Here is a 26,408-nt window from a genome sequence, read left to right as displayed (position 1 = left end):
AAACTTGCCAGTCATTTTCTTTGTGCTGTGTCCTTTAAGACTAGGATCTTTGTTTCTAATTTGTAATCCTTTCTCAGATACAAAGTTTAATTTATAGTTGGCAACGTACCTCTTTCTAGCTTCCAGAATTTTATTTGGGATATACATTTCATGTATATTATCATCCTGTTTTACCCATCCACTTGGGTATATGTCTGTGTCTTACTGGAAAGAATGTGTAGGTCTTGGTGCTTGTCGGTTCTTGCATTGTCAAGGATTTCCAAAAGCTGGGATGTTTCTTGTTCAGAAGAGCATCCATCTTATTTTATGAAACATGATAAATAAGGTACTCAATCACAAGGACAGACCACATGTGGCAAAAACTTGTTCAGCTGTTGTGATTCATTCACCTCTATGGAAAAACATGTTTTTGCCACAAATGGCTTATCCGTGTGATTGAACACCTTTCTCCTGTGACTCTTCTCTTGCTTTTTTTTTGTTTTTTTTTGTTTTTCGAGACAGGGTTTCTCTATGTAGCTTTGGGCCTTTCCTGGAACTCGCTTTGTCCTGGAACTCGCTTTGTAGACCAGGTGACCTCAAACTCACAGAGATCTACCTGCCTCTGCCTCCCGAGTGCTAGGATTAAAGGCGTGCGCCACTAATGCCTGGCCTGTGACTCTTCTTAACCCTCAGTATAAATTGCTGTGCCCTGTTTTTACATGGGTTTGGGGGTGCATAATTCAGATCCTCATGGTTCCATACAAACACTTTAACAGCTGAATCTTCTCCGTGGCCCCTGAACTTTATACTATTGTATTAACTATGGAACGATAAAATTTTTTACAATGCTAATGTATTTTCAATGGTGAAAACAAAATTGCAGTGAAAAGTAGCAGTGTGTTGCCGAAGAGAAAAATCTTTCTGATCTTGTCTTCTGTATAGCCTTTTAAGCTTAGAGAGCTGTTATGCATGTGGCCTAAAGTCATTGTTGTCAACAATTGTGTTTGCTGTGGCTGGTCATGGTTCATCTCATGAGTTGCTGTTTTTACCCCTTTGTCTCACGGTAGGATTCTGGCGTTGGAGAAGCTGGGTGCTGTCTTCAATCAAGTAGCCTTTCCACTGCAGTACACACCCAGGAAATTTGTCATCCACCCCGAGAGTAACAACCTCATCATCATCGAGACAGACCACAATGCCTACACTGAGGCTACAAAGGCTCAGAGAAAGCAGCAGATGGCAGAGGTGATCAATTACTCTGACCTCTAGAGGTGCCGTTTTAAAAGGCCTGCCTATGAAATTATTTGGGAAAGTTGAAATTTAAAATGTCTATAATTGTCTTCAGAATTTAGTTCCTCCTGTGGAACTGCTCCCTAGTTCTTGAACCTCCAGAATATGCTGTGTTTTATGATGCCTGGGTTGGAGCCCAGACATCACAGATTGCAGATTTCCCCTACAGCATCAGCTCTTCTAGAAACTGTTTGCCAACTAGACCAGGCGTGTGGAAACCATATCTAGTTTAAAAGAAAGGAGATAACTAGTCTTGGCCAGGGAAAGCAAGAAGCTCTGTGGAAACCAGGTTTTAGTGGTAGATGGCAGATAGGACTATAGTATTCTGCACCTTTCGTAGAAGCCAGGAATCTAACTCGGGTTGTAAGCCACAAGTGCCTCTACCAGTAGAACTGTCTCAAGGCTCTTCCTTGACTCTCTGTTTGGGGACCTTGGTTTTAGATGACAGATTTTTTTTTTTCCCTCACTACTCCTCATTTCTCACCTCTTCTTGCTTTTGGATTTAGGAAATGGTGGAGGCAGCAGGAGAGGATGAGCGGGAACTGGCTGCTGAAATGGCAGCAGCATTCCTCAATGAAAACCTCCCTGAATCTATTTTTGGAGCTCCCAAGGCTGGCAACGGGCAGTGGGCCTCTGTGATTAGGGTGATGAACCCTATCCAGGGGAATACACTAGACCTTGTCCAGCTGGAACAGAATGAGGCAGCCTTCAGGTGAGGGTGTGACGTCAGTCTAGGGGTTGATGATGTGATCCCAGAAGTTCTTGGGATTTTGACTAATGCCTGGCTTTTCCTTTGTCTTTTTGTAGTGTGGCAGTGTGTAGGTTCTCCAACACTGGTGAAGACTGGTATGTGCTGGTGGGTGTGGCCAAGGATTTAATATTGAGCCCTCGCTCTGTGGCAGGAGGCTTTGTATATACCTACAAACTTGTGAACAATGGGGAAAAGTTGGAGTTTTTGCACAAGGTAAGAACCAGCTTGCTTTGTTTGTTTGTTTGTTTGTTTGTTTGTTTGAGACAGGGATTCATTCTGTAGCCCAGGCTGGCCTCAAACTCACAGAGATCCGCCTGCCTCTGCCTCCCGAATGCTGGGATTAAAGGTGTGTGTCATCACCGCCTGACCAAGAACCTTTTGTCTTACTGGATCCTCCCATTTTGTGCTAAACTTTTGGGTCAGGTCTTTGGTTTGTTGGGGGTTTTTTTGGGGGGTGTTGTTGTTTTGAGACATCTCACTATGTAGACTTAACCTACCTACCACTCTGCCTTCTGAGTGCTGTTTACACTACCGTGCCAGGCTGAGTTGGGTCTTTTTGGACAGTAACTTGTTAACTATAATTCATCTTTGGGCAGCATGTAGAACATACTAGAACTTTTATGCTTGAGTGATACTCCTCTGCCTGGCAGAGGAAGCCTGGGTTCTCACCACCCACAATGATGAGAGACACACAATGAATTGGCCCCTTGTTTACTCTGTTACTAAGCAGGCAGCAAACAATTCATGTCCAGAATTCATCAATCAGCAAAGAATTAGCAGGTTCCAGGAAAGTTACTCTTTAATAGAACAGTTTCAGTTTGGGAGAACAATAAACATTCTGTACATGATGCTGGTAATAACTGTGCAGTGTGAATACATTCAATACCACTGAAGTATGTACTCTAAAATGTAAATTTTTATGTTTGACTGTGATGTAATTAAGTAGTATTTTATGTTCTATTCTCTATACTACAGTACCTGAATCTAACTGCTTTCTCTAGGGAATATAAAATACCACACACCTTTATGTTAAACATCTCTGTCTTAAAACTAAGATGTCGCTTTTCAGTAGCATTCCTTTCTCGTCCCTCCACAAACCTCAGTTGCTTCTCTGATGTTAAGACTTCACTGTTAGTTCATGGTGTTGGTAAACTAGTACAGGCCACTCTGAGCAGCACTCACGAGGCAGTGGAAATGCCTCACTTTCTTGCCGGGCATTGTGAAATGTGTCATGTGGTACCTCTTTTCTCAAATGCGCTGTTCCATGGGGACTAACTGCTGCATGTGCAGTTTATTTGTATGGTGAGCAGAGTCAGTGTCATTTGCTGTCTGCTTGATTGACGCTTAGAGAAATAGTTCTGTATGTTCTTTCTGAAAACTGCCATGACATTCTTTTTCCTTTCATAGACTCCAGTGGAAGAGGTCCCTGCTGCTATTGCCCCGTTCCAGGGGAGGGTATTGATTGGTGTGGGGAAGCTTTTACGAGTCTATGATCTGGGGAAAAAGAAGTTACTTCGAAAGTGTGAGAATAAGGTAAATGCACTCTTGGGGCACAGGATGGTGCCACTTTTTTTTGTTTTTGTTTTTGTTTTTGTTTTTGTTTTTTTTGAGACAGGGTTTCTCTGTGTAGCTTTGGAGCCTGTCCTGGAACTCACTCTGTGTAGCCCAGGCTGGCCTCGAACTCACAGAGATCCGCCTGGCTCTGCCACCCGAGTGCTGGGATTAAAGGCGTGCACCACCACCGCCCGGCGTGGCATCAGTTCTTAAAAATCATTATTTTATTAGAAGTGTCTTGAAAAAAGGCAGCAGATGATCTCATTTCTTGACTCCTTTAAACAAGCTTTCTATCCTGTATTATAAGGAATTTAACTAGGAGAGTTAAATGTACTTTTACTATTAAAAAAAAAGCCTTCTGCTGGGTGTTATGGTGAATTATTGTTATCCAAGCACTAGGGAAGGTGAGTCACAAGAACCGTAAGTTCAAGGCCAGCCTGAGCTACGGGGATCTCAAAAAATGGATCAGCAGGTTAAAGCACTTGCCACTAAGCTTGACAAGTTGTGTTGGATTCCTGGGACTACCATAGAAGGAGGAGAGAGCTGATTGCTGACGGTCGCCCTCTGACCTCCACATGTGTGTATACACGTGCACATACACAGGTAAACAATTCTAAAGCCAAACAAGGACTGATAGGGATGTAACTGAGAGGTAGAGCACATGCCCAACATGCATATGGGCCTGTGCTTAAACCCCAGGACCCCATTTCCATCACCACCCCAAAAATACCTTTCTCGCCTTCTGGGTACTTACTATAGGCTGCTATTTGATGTATGCAGACTGTATATTGTAGTCAAAGAAAGCTGGACTTCTAGTTTTTGGATTATAGATTCTAAATTCAAGGATTATACTAATTGCTATCTTTGTTTCTGTTTTTGTTTTTCCTAGCATATTGCCAATTACATATCTGGGATCCAGACTATTGGGCACAGAGTAATTGTGTCTGATGTCCAAGAAAGTTTCATCTGGGTTCGTTACAAGCGTAATGAGAACCAGCTCATTATCTTTGCTGATGACACCTACCCCAGATGGGTCACTACTGCCAGCCTTCTCGACTATGATACTGTGGCTGGAGCAGACAAGTTTGGCAACATTTGTGTGGTGAGTTGGTATTGGTTCTTTTGGTGACCATGACATGTGTAAAAGCTGGCTCAGTTTGTGGTGTGGTTAAACAAAGGCTCAAAGGTTATATTCTCTAATACGGACAGTTAAGTATGGGTATAAAATTCAGTCCTATTCAGGTCCAAACCTTAAGAAAATCTATGTCCAAGCAGTCCTGCCTCTCTAGGAAACCCTCATGCTCTGGTTCACTTTCATCCTCTCCTTAGGATGTGGCTCAATGATGAATTCAAGGAAGGTGCAGTGGCACACACCTTGGATCCAACGAGCGAGGCAGAGGCAGGCAGATCCCTATGGTTTTGAGGCCAGCCACGGCCCGCGTAGTGAAACCCTGTCTCATAAATAAATACAGATGAGTTTAGTTTGAGCTAAATTTAATTTTTACTTTTTACCAAACTTTATATGTGGTTTTCAGCCAGCTTGATTTCTCACACGTTTTGTGGTCTGGTTTTGCTCTTAGCAGTGTTGAACCCTTGTTTGTGGCTTGGTCTCAGTGGTTTCTCATTGCTTAAATAGCAGAAGGCAGCCTCTTCTTAAGCCTAATCCTCTGTAGGTTGCTTGCTAAGACCCAGGGCAAACAACGCTTGGTGAGCCAGATTAAGCTAAGGACCCAGTCTAAGGTTGTCTCACTTCTCCATAGGTGAGGCTTCCACCTAACACCAACGATGAGGTCGATGAAGATCCCACTGGAAACAAAGCCCTGTGGGACCGCGGCTTGCTCAATGGGGCCTCACAGAAGGTAAGCTTGCAGAAAGGACCCAAGAGAAAAGCAAACCCAATACCTTTTCTGTGCTCCTTCACCTGTAATGCATGGATGTTGCAATTTTCATAAGGTGATTATAGCACCCATCCCATCTTTATAAACAAATTATTCTACTTAAGATTCATTTTTATTAGTTTGAATTGTGTGTGTGTTGTAGGTATGTGCACATGAATGCAGGTGGCTGTGGAGGCCAGAAGAGTCAGATCCCCGTGGAACTGTAGTTAGAGGCATTTGTGGGAATCCTGATGTGCTGGGTGCTGGGAATTGAACTCCAATCCTCAGGAAGTGCAGTGCATGCTCTTAACCACTGAGCCATTTCTTTAGCCCTAGCATGTATGTCTTTATTGAACATCTTGATTTATAAAAAACAGTTCTGTTGTCCCTAGGACGACTGTGGCATATAATAAATTTCAGTTTTACTCAATTATTAAAAAAAAAATAGCCAAATGAATGGAAACACATGAACTATGAACCAAAGGCTGAGGGGCTCCCAGCTGGATCGGGCCCTCTGAATAGGTGAGACAGTTGATTGGCTTGATCAGTTTGGGAGGCAACTAGGCAGTGGGACCAAGTCCTGTGCTCATGGCATGAGTTGGCTGTTTGAAACCTGGAACTTATGCAGGGACACTTGGCTTAGTCTGGGAGGAAGGGACTGGACCTCCCTGGACTGAGTCTACCAAGTTGATCACAGTCCTCGGGGGAGGACTTGTCCTGGAGGAGGTGGGAATGGAGGGTGGGCTGGGGGTAAGGGGAGGGCGTGGGAGGCGGGAGAATAGGGGAACCCATGGCTGATATGTAGAACTGAATGGTATTGTAAAATAAAAAATATATATAACACACACAAAAAAAAAAACAGTTCTGTTTATTCTAGTATCTGGGTTAGTTACTAAGGCGGGATTGTGAATTCAGGGTCATTGAGAGCCTGTCAATGACCCTGATGTTTAAACCTAAAATGGTGGTAGTTTTAATGATTTTCTGTGGTTTTCTTCTCTTTTTCTTTTTTTTTTTTTTTTTAAGAAAGAATCCCAGTGTCCAGTTACCATGAAATGTGCTGTATAACCCACGCCTTAGCCACCTGAATGCTGAGGTTACAGGCACACATGTACTAGTGTTCTTGTGTAAAATGGTTTTTAGGTAGTAATTCATTATTAGAAATAACCAAAACCCTGCATGCTTTTGGAACACAATGCTTAAGTGATGGAAAATTTTTAGATTTTTTCTTTAGATTTCCATAATTGGATTTTAAAAGCTGACAAATGGTGCTAGGGTGTGGCCCAGTTGGTAGAGTGCCTGCCTGACATCCATGCATGAGGCCCAGGGTTCCATCTCTATCACTACAAGGAGAGAGGTATATGATGTGCCTGGAGGCTCTTAGGAATACTGAACAGAATTGGGGAACAAAGTTACCAAACTGTTTTTGATTTGCAGGCAGAGGTCATCATGAACTACCATGTGGGTGAGACGGTGCTATCATTGCAGAAGACCACACTGATCCCTGGAGGCTCAGAATCACTTGTCTATACCACTTTATCTGGAGGAATTGGCATCCTGGTCCCTTTCACATCTCATGAGGTTGAGTTCCCACATTGCCCTTACCTGTTCTTCCTCAGATTGTTTCTTGGTATTGAATGCCTAGGATAGTAAGCCTTTACTTATAATTAGTAATGTTCTGAAAATTGTATAAGGTAACAGTTAATGTGCCCAGAAAACAGAATCTTAAGTTATTTGAGGAAGGGCTTTTATGCCATGATAAGGGTTATATTCTAGGCACAAAGCCTCAAAGCAGCAGTCTACAAACTAGGAATGATAGACTGAGATCAATGTCCTATGGGACATGTTTGCCTGGCAAGAATTCAGTGGCTTGGAATTGGGCATGGTAGCACATAATCCCAACAATCAGTAGGATTATGAACTCGAGGATTTCAAGTTGAAGGCCAGACTGGCCTGTATAGTGAGACCCTGGCTCTTGAAAGCTCAATGACTTGTCTGTACTTTGTTTTGGAAAGCATAGTCCAGCAGTTGAAATTACTTTCTCAGAGATAGTTTCTGTTTCTTCATTAGGACCATGACTTCTTCCAGCATGTTGAGATGCACCTGCGATCTGAGCATCCCCCTCTTTGTGGACGGGACCACCTCAGCTTTCGTTCTTATTATTTCCCTGTTAAGGTAAGTTGGAAAAGGAATCCTAAACCCATTCATTGGTCTTTTCTATTGGCCTTTATTTCTTAAAAATCAGATAGTTCTAGCTCAGTGTGGTGGTTCATCCTATAATCCCAGCACTTGGAAGGCTGAGGTAGGGTCATGAATTAGTTCGAACTAATCTGGGAATTTTTATATAACATCCTTTAAAAAAAAAATAAGAGTTAGGTTTTACTCAATGATGGAATATTTGCTTAGCATGCACATATCCCTGGATTTAATATCCAACACCATTTTAAAAAAAAAAAAAAAAAACGGTCACCAGCCCTTAGTGGAATGGGTTGAGGAAGAGCATGTGGTTGGTGATAAACCCTCTTCCTAGAAGGCAGGCCATAGCCAGAGACAAAGCTGCACTGGGTTTTACCAGTCTCAACAATGGCTACTTGGGGGTCGTCTTGAGTATTTTCATAGTATGTGCCTTTTTCTTTGGACATCTTAACTTGGTCCTCCTCTGACTCTTCCATGTCTTAGAATGTGATTGATGGAGACCTTTGTGAGCAGTTCAACTCCATGGAGCCCAACAAGCAGAAGAATGTGTCTGAAGAGCTGGACCGAACCCCACCTGAAGTGTCCAAGAAGCTTGAGGATATTCGGACACGTTATGCTTTCTGAGCCCATCTTTATGGGGGCGTGCCAGACAGTCCCTCTTTTGTTCCCGTCACTTTGTCTGGCTTCTGCCGCATGGCAGGAGGAAGTTGGTGTGGTAATTAAGACTGCAATGTTAAAGCCGATAGCTCTGCACCCTCAACTCTTCCTTTGGAACAGCTGGTTCTCCCTACAATCGGCACTGAGGTCTGCTCCTCGAACATAATGTGTGACCACCCTGTGCTTCAATGTGGAACACAGTATTCCTTATTCCCAAAGCCATCCCTACATTCTGGCTCTTGTCACTTTTGTACACACTCTTTAATTTGCATTGTTTTCCTGTAAATACAGTTTTATACAATGTTGCTTTGTGAGGTGGAGGGAGGCAAGCGAAGGTGCAGCCATGCTGGTTGAGTGTGGCTCAGTTCTGCCTCTGAACCCTCCTGGATATATAAAACTAGTTTTCAAGGTGGCCAGCATCGGTGTGTCTTTTTCTGGGGGTGAGAATTCAGGAGAAAAGTTTGAACCCAAGTTGAACAGTAACTAAATGTTACTTCTAGGTACCTATGTGGACTTCTTGGTTCTGGTGGTTTCTTAAGCCTGTCTTGATTCTTTGTTGTGGAGATAAAACATGAACTCATCAACCATGTGAATGAACATAACCCCTCTTCCTCTTGGATATTGAAAATGGATGCTGTCCCTTCCCCTCAGATCTTCGCTACTCTGGGCTCTTAAAATATTAAATTTGGCATACATGATTCCCAGATGAGGAGTCTGGTTTCACAGTGCTTGTTGCTTAAGTGGCTCCTGAGATTTTGAGTCTGGTGAATAGGAGTCACTCAGCACAGATGTACCCACATACTAACCTACCCCTGGGGATAGTCATGTGAGCTCTGCATAGAGACACATGGATGACCTGGACGAGAATGTCTGCAGCACACATCTTGGCCGGGTTGCAGATTTGCCTTGAGTGGGTATGTAAGGAAGGACTGCCATCCTTTTGGCCAGAAGTGGCCTAATTTCAGAACTGTTTAAGCCATAATTAGAAGTTCCTCTTCCTGGCCAGCTGTATGGGAAGCCCTAATCTTGAAGGCAGCTCTAAAGCACATTGAACCTGGGGATACCCAAACTCTGCTGGTCTTGGTGCATAATAAAATAAAAGTTGAATTTCTCTGCTCAGCCACCTAAGTTGACTAAACTTTCTGCATCTCTCATCTGGTAAGAATCATAACTGGGAGTGGTTACACATAACTACTTTTTGAGGTAGGGTCTCTAATGCTGGCTGGCTCGGAACTCCGTAAGTGACTCAAGCTGGCCTGTTTCTGCTGGATTGCAGGCATGGAGCAGTTCCAGCTTTGCAGTATACCATCCTGAGTCAGGCATTAAAAAGTTAAGTTTTGTCGGGTGCCAGTGTTGCACACCTTTAATACCAGCACTTGGGAGGCAGAGGCAGATGAATCCCTGAGTTCGAGGACAGTCAGGGCTACACAGAAAAACATCTGTTTAAAACAAAACTTGAGGGGAGCTGGAGAGATGGCTCAGAGGTTAAGAGCACTGACTGTTCTTCCAGAGGTCCTGAGTTCAATTCCCAGCAACCACATGGTGGCTCACAACCATCTGTAATGAGATCTGGCGCCCTCTTCTGGCGTGCAGTTATACATGCTGTATACATAATAAATAAATAAATCTTTAAAAAAAAAAAAAAAAACAAAAAAAACAAAACTTGAACAAGTTTGTAGCAAATGGGTGAAGCTGAATTGTTTGTTTAAGGGTACCACCACGGCTCAGGGGCTGAGCAAGTAGGTAAATAGGGAACTACCTAAACCCTATTAGACCTGGCAGAGGCTGTTGGGGAATTGGGAAAAGGAGATAGGTTTATTCTTAACCTTCTGTAAATCCCCTGCTTGGATCTAAGAGCGGGGGCAGAGCTGCTCAGCTGCCTCAGCTTTCCCCTGACCTCACAGGGCAGGGGCTTTGCAGATGTTGCTTCCTTTGGAAGATCTCTTGCCAAGAATAGCATTCCTGTGGGGAGGGGGTTCAAATTGGACTGTGCCTGGAATGTTGCTCTTTTTAGTTTGTGTAAGTGTATTGCTTGTAGGACAGCTGCTAGAGCTGGGAATGTACTCTGGGTTCCCTGCCTCACAGGGAGAGGGCTGGTGTCCAGGATGCTGGGTTCTCCCAGCTCCCAGCCTTTCTTGAGAGCTGGAAATACTGAGGGTTTTTTTTTTTTTTCATCTACCCAGCTTTCAGGATCTGTTAATTCCTTAATCCTGCTTTCTGTTCAGAGTAGAAATGCCATGTTTGCATGAGTCATCCATTTGTTCATTTACATATGAAATACTGTACGCGTGTCTTATTTTATTAGTCTCATGAAAGTTTGTCCAAAAAATACTGTTGGAGAGCAGATCGCTAGTGTGACTCTGAACACTTAAACTTGACTTTTTTATTTGGGGACCTGAGTTCTAGTGAACTGAAAGCAACAATATTAACTGGTTGTCAGTTTGAACCAGCACAAGCCAGAGCTGTTGGTTGGAAAGCTTGAAAAGCCCGCACTGGAAATGTTGGCCGCTGAGAGTAATGAGCACCAGGTCTCTTCTGGGTCTGTTCTGTCCCCAGGTTAGAGGAGAAGGTTGATAACAGTGAGCAGAGGAATGAAATCTTGAGTCTCAGAAGAAAACTAGGGGCCATGTCTGATTTCCTCAGGTCAAAAAGGCACAGCTTGGGAACTTGTAGGAAAATCAGGAAGTCCTGCTGAGGCAGGGTAGGCAGCCAGTAAGGAGACCTGTCATGACTCTTAACCCATTCGGACATCGGACTTCTCTGTATAGACTCCTGGTGTCCACTCAAGAACCTCACTTTTGAGTATTTGTGAGTCTAGTGATCAGACCTAGACCTCACTAGCTATGATTGGTGCTTGTTCAAAGTAAAACAGCAAATACTAGTTGAATTTGGAAGTTACAGTTTTAGAAAAGAGGCAGATGAGCATTCACCTTGAGGTTGCTCTACCGTACAGTCAAGAATCCAAAGGTAGCCTTCCTGTTTCTGGCCCCTTCCTGGATATCATGTTTGCAAACCACAGACTCACCCAGCAGACTTAGCCCCTTCTATGAGCAAAAATGTTGGAATAAGAGGTTTTATTTGTTGGTCTGTTTTGTGGGCATAGATAGGCATGCGCATAATCTGTGTAGGTGTGTGCATTAAAGGACAACTGGTAGTCAGTTCTATCATGCGGGACCTTTGAATCAAACGTAGATTGTCAGGTTTGGCAGCAGGTGCCTTTACTGGCTGAACCATTTTGCCAGCCCAAGAGTTGCTTTTGATAAGGGCTAGGAAGAATTTTGTAGGCTCCTTTTGAAAGTCCATAGTAACGTGTGTGATCAGGACATGGGAATAAAGACAAGTACTATATTTGCTCTAGGCTTCAGGGACTGGTGCTGTCAGAGATGCTGTGACTAGAGAAAGCCAACTTTACCTATGAATCCTCGAGAAACACCTGCTAGAGACCATGTGGCAGAGAAGTCCTTGGGAAAGCATTGGACAGTGGGATCCACTAACTCGCATGTGGCTCTGGTAACAGGAGCACTGACTGTCCCGAGGGTGGTCCTGGCTCTGGAAGACCTGAAAGCACCTCCGTCCTGAACCACCAGCCTAGAAATGGGACACTTGGAGAAAAGGGTACAACACCAGTTCAAGAGGCTCAAGAGAGGACCTCTTCTGACTGACAATGCCTTGGCAGGGCTTTTGTGCAGGGCCTGCAGGGTGTAGCCACTGCAGGGGGCGTGTGGGGGTGGGGAAGTAGCTGGGTACATTCCAGTGTGGGCATATTGTCCAGTTTTCTCAATCTAATTAAGAAAGTATTTCTTGAACAACACTACTCATTAGCATTTAGAATAGGGCAAACCCTTGTGTCCATCCAGGCCAGCATTCCCAGACTAAGCTTTGTGGAGTCAGATGTTAATTGAGCGGCCCTTACTGAGAGATTCTATGTTCATGTTGAAAGCATGGTTACCTCCCTCCCTTGTTGATAACCTGATGCTTTCAACTGACCAGCACCCCCATTGTGATGTCTAGTGGTGGAGGAACTGAGGATCCTTTGAGAGATGGGGATAACCATCCCTAACTTCCAAATAGAGTCATAAAATGAGGGAAGTGTGGCACACACCTATAATCAGCACTCCAAAGCAAAACTAGGCCAGCTTGAGTTACGTAGCAAGTTTGAAGCTAGCCTGGGCTACATTGAGATCCTATTTTAAAAAGGAAAAAGTTTGTTATAGAAAGTTAGCAAAGAAAGAGGTACTGTCCCTGCCACATAGGGCCACTCAGCCTAGTCACCATCAGCAGGTGAGCAAAAGTGGCTGCCTGCAGGTGTGGCTCAGAGACTCCAGAGGTTTCCACGAGGGCTGTCTCCAGCTTTGTGGTTAGACCTCAATAACCAACTGTGGATTCTTGGGTAAACACACCATCCTGAGCTCAGGCTCCTGTCTGTAGATGGGTTGACTAGCTCCTCAGCAATTGAGGCCCCAACAAACTCACCTAGCCACCATTAGCTATATTCAGTTTTATAATGAGAATCTTGTCTGAGTCCAAGTATTCTGGAGAGGACCAGGAATTGTCCCTAAAAAACAGTCCAATATACATAAAAACTAGGGCTTGGATTCTAAAGACACCCCCTTGCTCTTGCTCACCCTCAAGGCTGTCCCCTTGCCTTGGCTGTGTCTGAGGCTTCCTCCTACTCCACACTCCAAGACAGGCTGAGGCCACATGGCCCCGCCCCACCCAGCCCTTGCTGGCTCCCGTTCTAGAATCAAGTCTGAGCTGCTGTAGCTTGCGTTCCCCACCCTCTGACGGGAAAACTGGATTGTGGGCTGAGGGGCCATCACAGCCTCTCCCACATGACATTTACTGCCATAGCTAAAGGCACCTGCTCCAGGCCCTGAGCAGCGTAAAGCTCCCGGCGATCCGTAGAAGCCCACATCCTGGCAGGTGAGCAGGTAAACAGCATTTGGGGCTTGCTTTCACATGGCTGCTCTCTCCCAGTCACTGATGGATGCCTTTTCCTCACCAGTTTAACTGCTGCTTCACTCTCTTTCAAGTCAGAGGCTTGAGCCAGAGTTGAGGACGAGGGCGCTGCCTAAGAAGCTCTGAAATGGTGTGAACGATCTGCTATGGGGTTTCAGTTTTTAGCCTTCGCTTTAACAGCCTTGCTGGAGAAAAACAGAGCCACGTAGCTATGAGATTAACTTCCCTGTGTTCCTGTCTGAGTTTTGTCAGTGGACAAACCCACATTCTGAATTGGTTTTGGCTTCCTGGGAATTGCAGATTGCCTTAGGTCTGTCTGTACACTTTAATGTGCTGTCTGCATGAATTATTATTACTTGTATGAACCTCCTAGTCAAAAATTAATTGAGATTACAGGCGACACACACCTGTAATCCCAGCATGTGGGAAGTAGAGGTGGGAGAATTAGTCATCCTTGGCTACTTAGCAAGTTCAAGACCAGCCTCAAAAGAGAGAGAGAGAGAGAGAGAGAGAGAGAGAGAGAGAGAGAGAGAGAGAGAGAGAGAGAGAGAAGAATCTTTAAATGAAAGGAAAACATGGGGCTGGAGAGAGAGCTCAGTCAGGAAAGTGCTTGCAGGCACTGAAGAGCTGGGTTCTTTCCCTAGAGACCGTGGGAAGAAACGCTGGGCATGGCGGCCTGTTTGTAACCCAGTGCCGGGGAGGTGGGGACCGGTGGAGCGTGGGGCTTACTGGCTGGGCAGTCTAGCCTGCTCTGCTCGTTCCAAGCCGGTGGGAGACCCTGTCTCGAGGAAAGGTGGGCAGTGACTAAGGAATGACACATAAGACGGTTCTTGGGCCGTGACATTGCGACATGGACGTGGAGAAGGCACAGGTGAACCAGGGCTCCTGAACTTATAATGAAAGTTCTGGTCTCACACTCGGCCTTTTTTTTTTTTAGACAGGGTCTTACTGTGTAGCCCTGGCTGTCCTAGAACTCACTATGTAGACCAGGCTAGCTTCAAACTCTGCCTGCGTCTGCCTCTATGCCTGGTCTACCGGTCATTTTAAAGATCGATGTGGTGTTTGCCACAGTGGCAAACCTACCTCACAGTGCCTTCGTTCTCTGTGCTGCTCAATTGTTTCTAGATGTTTTGGGGACTCAGCTTCCATGGAGGACTGTGGAATTAGCTTCTTTTTGGCCTTTTTAGCGTCACTGTTCTTTCCCCCCCCCCCCCCCCCCCCCCCCCCGCTCCCCAGAGCTTATTCTCCGCCCAGAATGAATACTTGGGGCAAAGGGCAAGGACATTTTTGTGATGCTGCTCACGGTGCACGTGGGTTAGCCCCGTCACAGGAATTACCGGACATAGTTATTCATTTCTGGTCCCTTGATGCTATGATAGGGTGAGTGGGGACTTTTGCTCTCAGGGGGTTTTTCAGGAAAGAATTGGGAGCAGTGCTGTATAGTGTTTAATAGCTTGGTTTGTATGCACATGGCTGGCTGATCTTGAACTCTCACCTAGTAATGTTCGTTGTACCTTGATTTGAATGTAAAACAGATGTTAGGAAGTTTCTTGGGGGATTGGGAGACAGAGGTAGTCTCTGTATGGCTTGTCTAGTATATCTCATGATCCAGAAGCATCCAAAGGGCTCTTCCTGCCTGGGACTGTCCCCTGAGCCATTACCAAGCTGAGCAGGATGAGAAGGTCTGGGAAGGGCACGTTCTTCCCAGCCCTCTGAACAGGCTTGGTAGCTGACAGAGGACTTATTTTTTTAATTGAACTCTTGTCTGTCCTGGGGCCAGAAGAATTGGTTGTCAGGGTCAAACCCCCTTTGGATGACCCCAGGCTCTGGCCTCCCTTCACTTCAGCTCAGAAATGTTATCCTTCACTTCTGTATTAGTTACTTTTCTATTGTTTGTGGTAATTCTATTGTGGTAAAATACCGTGACTAAAGCAACTTACAAGTTGAAGTTATGAATTTAACTGGGCTTATGTTCCTGGGATATTAGAATTTATAATGGTGGGACAAAGGAATGGTAGCAGGCGGCTTGAGCAGCTGCTGGGAGCTCGAATCTAGATCTGCGAGCAGGAGGCTGAGAACTCACTAACTAGAAACTCTGGAGCCCACTTTTAGTGACATACTTCCTCCACTGAGACCACACCTCCTCATCTTTCCTAATATTCCCACCAACTGAGGGTCAAGTATTCAAATGCCCAAGACTTATGGTGGACAGACATCTCGTTCAAACCACAGCACTATTTCAGCCACCTTCTGCAGCACAGGCCCACATGATCTCAGAGCATCGAGGAATCCCAGCAAGTCTGTAGGTGCCTCATCTGGTCCCCATGCCGCAGCTGCTGTGGTGCATTGCAAGGTATACATGAGGTGCATGCAGCACAGTGAGCCTTGGCTCTGCAGCCAGTTAAGCTGGATGGATCTCACTGCACTTTGCACCACATGCTCCATCTGGGAGGCCATGGGCCATCACTACACACACTCGGGTGCCTTATCTGTGACATGGAAATGTGAACACCTATGCACAGTTGGCATGAGTCAACACAAGTAAACATCTACTAGTTAGCCTTTTATCGTCAATGCTTTGAGGAAGGTACCAGAATAAACAACAGAGACAGGTAGAAAAATGCATTTGTTTTCTCAGTCAACAAACTTAGGAGGGTAGCTGGTCATAGGGCTGGGAACCCAAGGTAGGCAGGGGCTCTTCTGCTTTGGAAATAGGCATGTAGCTTGTATGTAGAAATCAGGGACCATGATCCTGTCCTTTGGTCTTGAGGAAAGCTCTAAGCTAAAGAACGCATAGCAGCTGATCAGCAGAGACCAGGAGCAAGGAACCGGGGCAGTGAGGACTAACACTGGGTGAGTTTGGGTTAGGATGACGAGTTCTGGTGGACTTCCAAGCCGGGCAAGGGAGAAGGGGCAGGGGAAGACATGAGATGGGTCAATGGGAGCCACACTGAAACACACCGGTGAAGTGAGAGTTGCATCTTGACCTCCCTGAGATCCTGTGCTGACAGCTTCCAGGTGTGGGATGGTATTGGGGCCTGGAATGCATCTAGCTTTCCACCATACCTCGAGCTTTGGCAACACCCAAGAGTGGGATGGTATTAGGGCCCTGGAATGTGTCTAGCTGTCTACCATACCTCTCGGGCTTTGGCGACACCCAAGATAAAGAGCTATGGAGAGTGGGAGCCTGAGGAGGCCTGGCCTGAGACTTGGGTCCTGGGACTCTGGAGATCTGATTCCAGTCCCTTCACCAGAGCACATGGGTCTCTTTGGATGACAGCCTGGGACAAGGAGGTTTCTTACAGCTCTTCTGGAAGTCTTTAGAAGATCTCTGGAAGCCACAGCCGCTACAGTCTCCACTCTAAACCCCTGCTCCTGAGACTGCTCTGTCCTGGAGCTCCCTGACTTGGCTTTGGGAGACATCATGTCTGAAAGAGCAGTTTGTTCCCTGAATCTGGAAATCTGAGAACTCTGGTCCCCAGGCCTGGAACAATCTCAAGGGAGTTCTGTGTTCTGGGGTCATGCATGGTTGTGTGTGAGAGCCATGTCCCTCAACTATAGGGCATCTCTTGGGACCTGAGCTGTACTTGGCCTGGGAATCTGCCTCTTAAGCTTTGCAGAGGCTTCCAAGTTCTAGATGCAGGCTGCCCTTGGGACCCTTTCCAGGATGGGGATGTGCCTGTGTTGGGACATGGCTTTAATTAGGAAGGTTCTGGTGGTGATGAGCTTGAAAAGTCAGACAGATGGGGACTTCCTGGCAGCTACAGGGCAAGATCATCCCCCACTTTAAAGCTTTCTGGGGTATTGACCTATCAGCTTTCACAGCACAAGGTCATACAAGGCCATACAAACTTCCACAGCCAGAACCCAGCCTCCGGTCTGGCCTGGCTACTCACAGCCTCTCAGTTATCCCCTCCTTCCAGCACATCAACCCTTCTTCATCTTCATCAGCCAGCATGCCCCTGCCGCCTTGTCTTCTGATTTCCCTGTGGCCTTGGTGTCTCTTTGCAGACAGTTTTTCACCATCTCCATCGTTTCTCCAGTTCTGTAGTGGTGGTGAATGTACACATACTGTCATGTAACTGATCTTGCAAAGCAGAAACCCTACCTACTGAAAAACCCCCCAGCCCCTCTCCCCAGCTCCCAGTGACCACCTTTCCACTTTCTCTCTCTGATTTTGACCACTCCTGTAATTGAAGTTGCAGTGAATGGTGCATTTCACTTAGCAAAATGTCCTCAACGTTTCTCCACGATGCAGAAATGTGGCACGGTTCTCTTCCTTGTTCAAGCTGAATGGCATTCCACTGTATATATACATATGCATGTATATACATATACATATACATTTTTGCTCATCTATTCATCTGTCCATAGGCTCTGTACTGCGTCCATCCTTGGCTATAGTGAATAAAGTCACTATGAACATGGGTGACTTGAACTTCCCATCCAGTCCTCACTTTTAGCTCTTTTTTTTTTTTTTTTTTTTTTTTTTTTGGTTTTTTGAGACAGGGTTTCTCTGCGTAGCTTTGCGCCTTTCCTGGAGCTCACTTGGTAGCCCAGGCTGGCCTCGAACTCACAGAGATCCGCCTGGCTCTGCCTCCCGAGTGCTGGGATTAAAGGCGTGCGCCACCACCGCCCGGCTCACTTTTAGCTCTTTTGCTGGACCTTATCTAATTCTATTTTCAATTTTTTGAGGCACCACCACACACTGCTCAAGAGCCCCATGTCTCCACATCCTTATGGAAGTTTATTTTCTGGAAGTCATTGTTGATAATAGCCACCCTAATGGATGTGTTAGTGTCTCAGAGAGGCTTTTATTTATGTTTCCATTTTCATATGCATGCTATTTGTGTATGATCTTTAGCAAACTATGCAAGTTCTTTGCCATGTTCTAATTAAGTTGTTTAGGTTGGTATTGGGAGGAATTCTTTATAATTCTAGGTATTAACCCCTTATCAGCTAGAGTCATACATATTTTCTTCACTCTGTAAATTATCTTTCATTCTGTTGGTTGTGTCCTGCATGCTCAAACTTTTTTTTTTTTTTTTTTTTTTTTTTTTTGGTTTTTTCGAGACAGGGTTTCTCTGTGTAGCTTTGCGCCTTTCCTGGGACTCACTTGGTAGCCCAGGCTGGCCTCGAACTCACAGAGATCCGCCTGCCTCTGCCTCCCGAGTGCTGGGATTAAAGGCGTGCGCCACCACCGCCCGGCTAACATGCTCAAACTTTTACACACACACACACACACACACACACACACACACACACACACACACACACACACCACATTTTTTAAATTCATTTTTAACATTTTTTGTTTGTTTGTTTGTTTGTTTTTTGAGACAGAGTTTCTCTGTGTAGCCTTGACTGTCCTGGAACTCACTCTATAGATCAGGCTGGCCTCGAACTCATAGAGACCCACCTGCCTCTGCCTCTCGAGTTCTGGGAAGCCACCACTACTCAGCTTCATTCTTTAATTTAAAAATTATTCTTATTTCTTTATCCAAGTTAATTCCATGCCAGTTGATGCACAAACTATGTAATTTCACTTGGCTGTTTCTGCTTTTGCTACCTGCATTATTATTATTTTTTTTAATGAGTAAGGGTGGTGTTTTACCTGTATGCAAGACTGTGCACCACATGCCTGCAATGCCCACAGAGGCCAAAAGCGGACATCTGATCCTCCAGGTCTAGAGTTACAGACAGCTGTGAGCCAACATGTGGAGGCTGGGAATCACACCCAGGTCCTCTGGAAGAATAATCAGTGCTCTTGGCCACTGAGCCAGCTCCTGCTGCCTGCAATTTTTGGTATCCTTTCTGAGAAATAACCACCAAGTCCAAAGCCAGGAAACACTTTCTTTTCTTTCCTCCTAGGAGATAGTTTTCAATCTCACATTTCTTAAGACTCTTATCATCTTTACTGTTTTTTATTATATGTGATTATAAGAAATACCAGTCCAGGGCTGGTAAGATGTCTCATAGGGTAGAGATGCTTCCTCTAGGCCCGAGGATCTGAGTTCAGTCCCAGACTGCTGCAGGTTGCCTCTCTCTCTCTCTCTCTCTCTCTACACACACACACACACACACACACACACACACACACACACACACACACACGTGCGCGCGCGCACTAAATAAATGGAATCATTTTAAAAATGCTAATTCAGAAATATACAAGAAAATCTAGGCTGGCCTCTGAATTCACCTTCCTCCTGCCTCAGGCTCCTGAGTTCTAAGACTGATTGTCACCAGGGAATTAAAATGTGGGTTCTAGAGCCCCCCCCCCCCCAGCGCACAGCACAAGCCTTTAATCCCAGCACTCTACAGAGCGAGATCCAGGACAGGCACCAAAACTACACAGAGAAACCCTGTCTCAACAAACAAACAAACAAACAAAAAGAAAGAAAGAAGAAAAAAGGGTTCTCATCCTGAGATGGAGCCCAACATGCTGGATGTTTCTCCCAGACTCTTCGGCGTTCTTACCAAGGCTGCAGTTAGGTAACCATGTTTGGATCAGTGAGAGTTGGCCTGTGCAGACCCCCAGGTCACTCACTCGTCACACCTCTCCTTACAGTTTGTCTCTTTCTCTCGCTGACGCTGTGTTATGGAGATGTCTGTGAATGTAGAGCTCGGTCATCCTTCAGGTGGATGTATTTAGAGTACTCCAAACCACTGTGTTCTAAACAGCACCGTGGTACATATCTGTGTGTCTGGCTTTATTTCCCCCAAATAATTAATGTTTTATCTTTACAAAGCCGACTGGAACTTGGATACCAAATGTGTTTGTCTTCAAAGGAGTCACATAGAAGACTGGTCCCTTAATCTCAAGCCTCTGCCAGTCTCCAGTGGGAAGGGACAGAGTGGCAAGGGCCAGACATAAAATACATGTGAGCTGGTAGTGTGGGACCGGGACCGGCAAGGGCAGCGTGGGAGAAGGCGGCTGTGGTGGGCGGGGTTTGGTGCTGAGCCTTGTGGCACTCAGGGCTCCTTGCAAAGCCACAGCAAGTCACCCCCACTCCACAAAGGAGGAAATGGGGCCCAGATGGCTCCAGCTTGGCCATGATCGTGCAGGTGGGAGGCGAGAAGGCAGGGGTGTGGAATGGATGGATATGCCTGGTTGGCCTCGAACTGTCCCATCACTCAGGCCGCCCCAGCGACCCTGCTAGGTTCTAGAATCTGCATGACAGCTTGCCCTCCTACCAAACGATAGTCCAGGGTTCACCTGGCAACTGCTGGCCCATCAGGTGACTAAGCCTGAGGCCCAGCTCCCACCTGCCCAAGAGGCAGGCCTGGGCTCACGTGTGAGCTTCAGGGTTGCCTTGGTCGGGGAAATCTAGGGCCTGGAGTTAGTCTCACTTCCTGGGAACACTTTCCTCGGATGCGGCCAGCTCCTCTCCGGTCTGGCAGGCCCTGAACGGAGCTTGGACTCTGGTAAAGCCTCACAGTGCTCACTGACCAGTTGGGCAGTGAGGATGGGAGAGAAAACTGGACAGCGGCAGGACAGCCTTGGGCTTGAACAATGGTCTTTTCATCTGCTGTCTGCAGCCCCTTAACATGGAGCCGTACAATGGACCGAAAATGGCGAATCTCCAGACTACCTATGGCTATTAAGATGGCTGCCAGAGAGAGGGGGAGAGAGAATGACAGGGAGAAACTGGAAGCTTGTACACTGTTGGCAGTACAAGGGAACATTGGCCATTCCTCAAACAAAGGGAGAATTACCATATCCAGTAATTCCACATCGGGATATGTGCTGCAATGAATTAGAAGCAGGGTCTCCAAGAGGTAGTTATACAACCATATTCACACTGTGTTCACATTTCTATTAGCCAAGAGGTAGAAAGCAGGCTACCGGGCTGGAGAGATGGCTCAGCCGTTAAAGACTAGGCTCACAACCAAAAATATAAGAAAGCAGGCTACCATACAGAGGGCAATGGATAAGCCAAATGGGACATATCTGTACAGAGAAATACTATTCAGGCTTCAAAAGGAAGAAAATGGGCCAGGAGGAGGTGATGGCGCACGCCTTTAATCCCAGCACTTGGGAGGCAGATCGCTGTGAGTTTGAGGCCAGCCTGGTCTACAGACTGAGTCCCATAGAGAAACCCTGTCTCAAAAAAAAAGGAAAGAAAGAAAAAAAGAAAATGCAGTCACATGCTTCCACATGGATGAGCCTTGAGGACATCACACTAAGTGAAACTAAGCCCAATAAAAAGGATAAAACTGTATGATGTGTTTCCACAGAAAGCGGAAGGTCAGGAACTGAGAGGATGAGGGAGTGGAGACAGACAGAGTTTCAGTTTTGCAAGCTAAGAACGTTCTGGAGATGGGTGGGGAAGGGGGTTGCACAACACTATGAATGCTCAATGCTACTGAACTGTGCACTGAAATGATTCAAGTGAGACACACTGCTGATCGTCTCGAATGCTGATCTTCCCGCCTCCACCTGCCAAGCGCTGGGGTCCTCTGGACCACCGTGCCCAGTCTACACAGTGCCAAGGATCGACCCCAGGGGCTTTGTGCTTGGCCCCAAGCACTCCACTGGCTGAGCTGCATTTCCAGCTCTCAGGTTGTTGTTGTTTTTTTTTTTGGGGGGGGCAGTCTCTGTGTAACAGCCCAGGCCATCCTGGAACTCACTTGTAGACCAGGCTGGTCTCGAACTCACAGAGATCTATCTGCTTACCTCTGCCTCCTGAGTTCTGGAAGGCATGCACCACCACTGCCAGGCTTAGCGTTTTTTTTTCCCCCCACAAAAAACTTCTCATAGGGATTCTGTTGGGTATTGAGTTGGGCAATACACATGAACATTTGTGCTAGGTCTGTAGAAAACAAGCTTCCCGCAGCAAGTGGCATTGCAGACCTGGGCACTGAAGAGTTGCTCAGTCTTCAGCAGCTGCTCAGAACTGGATGGGAGAGACGGGTTCAGGAGAGCCTTCCTGGAGGAGTGACTGGGGCCCTATTCAGGGAATTCCTAGCATTTATGAGTGTGTTGATTCCACATATTGGAGAGTCCCTGGCAAGAAAGCTGACTTTCTGAGGGGCAGTTAGCAGGGTGGAGACCATGTGTACTAAACTGTCTGTGTGTGGAGCAGGCTGCCTCATGGCTGGTGAGTTCCCTGTCAGTGGAAGCAAGCCAGGAGAGGCTGGTGAGCTGCAGAGGAAATTCCCACAGGACGGGAGGACAAAGCCAGGGTGTCCCAGGGGCTCTGTGCCTTGCTGATGTGATCAGTCCAGGCAAGGACAAGCGTGTGCACAGAGGGACCCAGGTCTGGGGCCGTTGGAGACAACCTTGACCCCAGCCTTACACACAATGACAGCAGTAACAGCTGCTGCAGGTCACTCTGGGCCACGCCCATCGCTAATGTAAACGGCCCAATCTCAAATCCTCTCTTCATCCATGCCACAGGGGCTACCTGAGAACCAACCAGGCCCAGGGATAAGCTGCAGCCTGAGGCAGCCAACAGCTGGTATGTGGGATTTGAACTCACACACGGGCTGGCACTCTCGCTGCTGGGCAGAAGATCCTGTCCACCTCTCCCAAGCTGGCTGCTCGTGCCCCTGGCATCCTGTTCAGGTCCCAACGTTCTGCTAGGTGTGAAGCCAGCTGCCATAGTCCACCTTCATCCTTGACTGCAAAGTCAGCCCTGCCCGCTTCCAGCCTGGCTGGCTTCACACCATTAGTGGGTGCTGATGAGCCTAGCCTCTGAGAGCTAGGCTCAGCCTGTTTGGTGTTACAGGATCTGATGGCAACGATGATCTTGACCAGGAGCCACCCTCTCCCATTAAATGGACACCTCCCAGGTTAGGATGCAGCTCAGTTGGTAGCATGCTTGCCCAGCATGCATGAAACCCTGGGTTTGATCTTCAGCACTGAAGAAACTGGCATTAGGTGCATGCCTGTAATCCCAGCACTCTGGAGGTAGAGGCTGGACGATCAGAAGTTCAAGGTCTTGGTTATGTGGTGAGTTTAAGGCTAGGCTGGGCTACAAGAGACTGTCTCAAAAGAGAAAAAGAATGAGTGGGGACCCTTCGGAATAACTTTCTTCCAAGGCTCAAAGTCCTGCCCATAGGGTTGAGTTCAGTTCATTCTGTCTCTTTGGTAACTATATATTTGGAGCCCACCTCTCTGGATGCCAAGACCACCATTGTATCATCTTAATGGCGGTGAGTCAGTGGCCTCCTCTGACTCAGCTCTCAGGCAGGGTGACTATGATGTCCACAGCTGCAAATGGAGGAGGTCCAGGCAGGGACCGTGTGGTTTATCTAGAATGCTGCTATGAGCTGGGACTGCAGCCTCAGGGGAGCTTCTCCGTGCTTCTGTGCCAGGCAGGGAGCAAGGCCTCCGACAGACACCGGTGCAGGACTCGGGGAGCCCATCAGGTGAAGTGGGGTGTTGGTACTGCAGACGAGGAAACTGACCTGAAGATCTCTGTTGCCTGCGGCCTCCAAGGGTCTAATGGTGTGCTTTAGGTCCAAGGGTCACTGGCTGTGGAATTGCACACATGCAGGCCTTCCCTTTCATTCTTCCTGTGGCCTCCTCACTGCCCTGGGTGCGCCTTTGGGAGGGATACTTTACGATGGATGGAGAAGCTGCTTAGGGGCTCCTCCAAGGTCCCACAGTGGGTGAAGGTGGTGGTGGTACCCCTCTCTCTTCAGGCTCTTTTCTCCCCCTGCACTGGGTGGCACGCTCGGTAGTCTTCCCAATGGCTTCCCTGGAGGGGCTGTCCCAGGCGCCGGTGACTGATGAGGCATAGGCTGCAGACCAGCTGGACCAGCTGAGGCTGGACCCCAGCCAGGTGTTTTCCCGTATTTCCCTATGGGCAAGACAGTGGCTTCATGGGCTGCCTCCCTGGCGAGGCTGCCGCTTGGTCTCGCTCATTGCCACGCCCCTCCTGGGGGGTGAGAGAAAGGCACTCCTTTCTCTCCGTGGAAATGGTGTAGGCACATCGTCGCTTACTCTCACAATGGTGTTATAGTTCTGAACTCTTGACCCAGCCTTGTGAGGAGGCATGGCTGTCGGGAGGAAGAGGAGGGGGAGGGGAGGAGGAGGAGAGAGGAGGAGGAGGCTGAGCTAGGTGTTAGAGGTACATGAGGACTTGTGCCCTGCCTGTCAGCCAGCTTTCTTTAAAAGCGAGTCAAGGCTGGGGATGAGCTCAGTGGCAGAACACTTGCCCGGTGTGTGTAAGGCCCTGGGTGCAATCCCCAGAACCGAAAACGAAAAACAGTAATAAAAACATGGACACGGTAGCACTTACCTGTAATCCCAGCACTTGGGGGACAGAGGCAGGAAGATCAGGAGTTCAAGGTCATCCTTGGCTATATAGTAAGTTGGAGGTTAGTCTGAGCTGTTTGATCCTGACTCTAGAAAAGAAAGCAAAACAAAACCCCCAATGTGTGTGTGTGTGTGTGTGTGTGTGTGTGTGTGTGTGTGTGTGTGTGCAGATTTACATAATTCAGCCGATTTGGATTTGCTCTCCTCTAGGACTTCCTTCCTTCATTCCTCCTTCCCTCCTCTCTCCTTCCCTCCCTCCCTCCTTCCCTCCCTCCCTCCCTCCCTCCCTCCCTCCCTCCTTCTTTCCTTCCTTCTCCTGGCTCTTCAGCCGGCTGTGTCGGGAATGTGAGCTTCCCCTTTTGCCTCGGCCTCTCCCTGCACTGTAGCGCTGTCAGCTGGAGTTCTGCGATCTCGTATCTACTTAAGTTTAATGGTTCCCCACTTGTTTGTTGTGTGACTCCAGTTCCAGGGATTCGACCTTCTTCTGACCTCCACAGGCACCAGGCACACACATAGTGCACAGACACACACAGGCAAAACATGCAACCCACAAAACAAACAAACAAACAACCCTAAAAACAAAAAATACAATGATTTTTTGTTTTGTTTTGTTTTTCAAGACAGGGTTTCTCTGTGTAGTTTTTGGTGCCTGTCCTGGAGCTCGCTCTGTAGACCAGGCTAGCCTCAAACTCACAGAGCTCTGCCCGAGTGCTGAGATTAAAGGTGTGTGCCACCACCACCCAGCAATAATTTTTTTTTTTTTTTTTTTTTTTGAGACAGGGTTTCTCTGTGTAGCTTTGCGCCTTTCCTGGAACTCACTTGGTAACCCAGGCTGGCCTTGAACTCACAGTGATCCGCCACCACCGCCCGGCAATAAAATGATTTTTTAAAAATATCATTGCATTATACCTGGATGCGGTCCTATAGCCCCAGCACAGAGACAGAGGCAGGAGAATACTGAGACGGCAGCCAGGCTGGGTTACACACTGTGTCCCAGGCCAGCTTGGACCTCATAGTAAGACCCTGTCTCAAAACAACAGCAAAGATAACATTGTTGCATTGTAGTGATACCACAGGAAAGTCCAGGCACGGTTTCCCTTGTGACGGCTCACTCCCGTTAATTTGGAACATGAACAACAACACACAAAAGCAATAAAAAGCAAGAGAGTGAGCCAATGAAAACAACTCTCCGGGCTGCTTGTCAAAACATAAATCGTGCTGATCTCCTCAGATGAGTGTTGCATTAGATTTTAGACACTTAATTGCACCCAATGTACTTCCGGATCCCTGGCCCAGGACTTCTGCTTCCTGATGGGAGCCAGGTCTGTGCGGACAGTCACTGCCACGTAGCTTGTATAAGACTGAGATACAAGTCACTGCAAAGGGGGCTGGTGAGAGGGCCAAGTGGGCAGAGGTGATTGCTGTCAAGCCTGGAGAGCTGATGGCTTGAATCCACATGGTGGAGGGAGAGAACCTACTCCCATGAGCTGTCCCCTGACCTCCACATACATGCCACAGCAAGCATGTGCATGCACATGTGTGTGCGTGCAAACACACTTAAATAAATGAATAGACGTAATAAAAAAATTAAATACCTAAAAAAAGAAACAATTGCAAAGAGCTAACAATTGCTAACAGGAGGCAGACTCTATACAGTGGTGTACTTAGCAGCTGGCAGGAAAGGGAGGCGGGATCACAGATGCCCAGATAGACTGACTGAGCGAGGTATGAATCAGCATTCTGTTAACTCACAGCAGACATTTTCCCTCTCTCTCCCAGTTCTGGAAATGAAAGCCCTGGAAACAGGCTATCAGCAGGCTCACACTTCTGAGAGTTCCAAAGGAGGAGCCTTTCTAACAAATGCGTGGCAATCTGGGCTTGC

At 47.0% G+C, this 26,408-nt stretch overlaps 2 protein-coding genes across 3 annotated transcripts in view; both read left to right on the top strand.

The window, feature by feature from the left end:
• The window catches only part of Sf3b3 (splicing factor 3b subunit 3), a 39,798-nt gene extending 31,088 nt beyond the window's left edge, over positions 1-8,710 (top strand). The window contains exons 18-26 of the mRNA XM_006974100.4: positions 1,047-1,221; positions 1,773-1,978; positions 2,074-2,230; positions 3,425-3,550; positions 4,461-4,673; positions 5,332-5,430; positions 6,883-7,026; positions 7,516-7,620; positions 8,125-8,710. Of these exons, the coding sequence (XP_006974162.1) occupies positions 1,047-1,221; positions 1,773-1,978; positions 2,074-2,230; positions 3,425-3,550; positions 4,461-4,673; positions 5,332-5,430; positions 6,883-7,026; positions 7,516-7,620; positions 8,125-8,265 (1,366 nt within the window). The 3' untranslated portion in view covers positions 8,266-8,710. The remainder of the gene's footprint in view (positions 1-1,046; positions 1,222-1,772; positions 1,979-2,073; positions 2,231-3,424; positions 3,551-4,460; positions 4,674-5,331; positions 5,431-6,882; positions 7,027-7,515; positions 7,621-8,124) is intronic.
• A 4,328-nt stretch (positions 8,711-13,038) lies between these two features.
• Positions 13,039-26,408, top strand: part of Il34 (interleukin 34) — a 58,094-nt gene continuing 44,724 nt past the window's right edge. Inside the window, exon 1 of one of the 2 annotated variants that reach the window (XM_006974101.4) lies at positions 13,039-13,221. The gene's annotated coding sequence lies outside the window, so the exon portion shown is untranslated. Of the gene's footprint in view, positions 13,230-26,408 lie in introns of both variants that reach the window. The other variant, XM_015992934.3, reaches the window with a different exon arrangement.

Source organism: Peromyscus maniculatus, chromosome 5 (genome assembly GCF_049852395.1).
Source record: "Peromyscus maniculatus bairdii isolate BWxNUB_F1_BW_parent chromosome 5, HU_Pman_BW_mat_3.1, whole genome shotgun sequence".
Lineage (NCBI taxonomy): Eukaryota > Metazoa > Chordata > Mammalia > Rodentia > Cricetidae > Peromyscus > Peromyscus maniculatus.
This window is presented reverse-complemented; position numbering and strand designations above follow the sequence as displayed.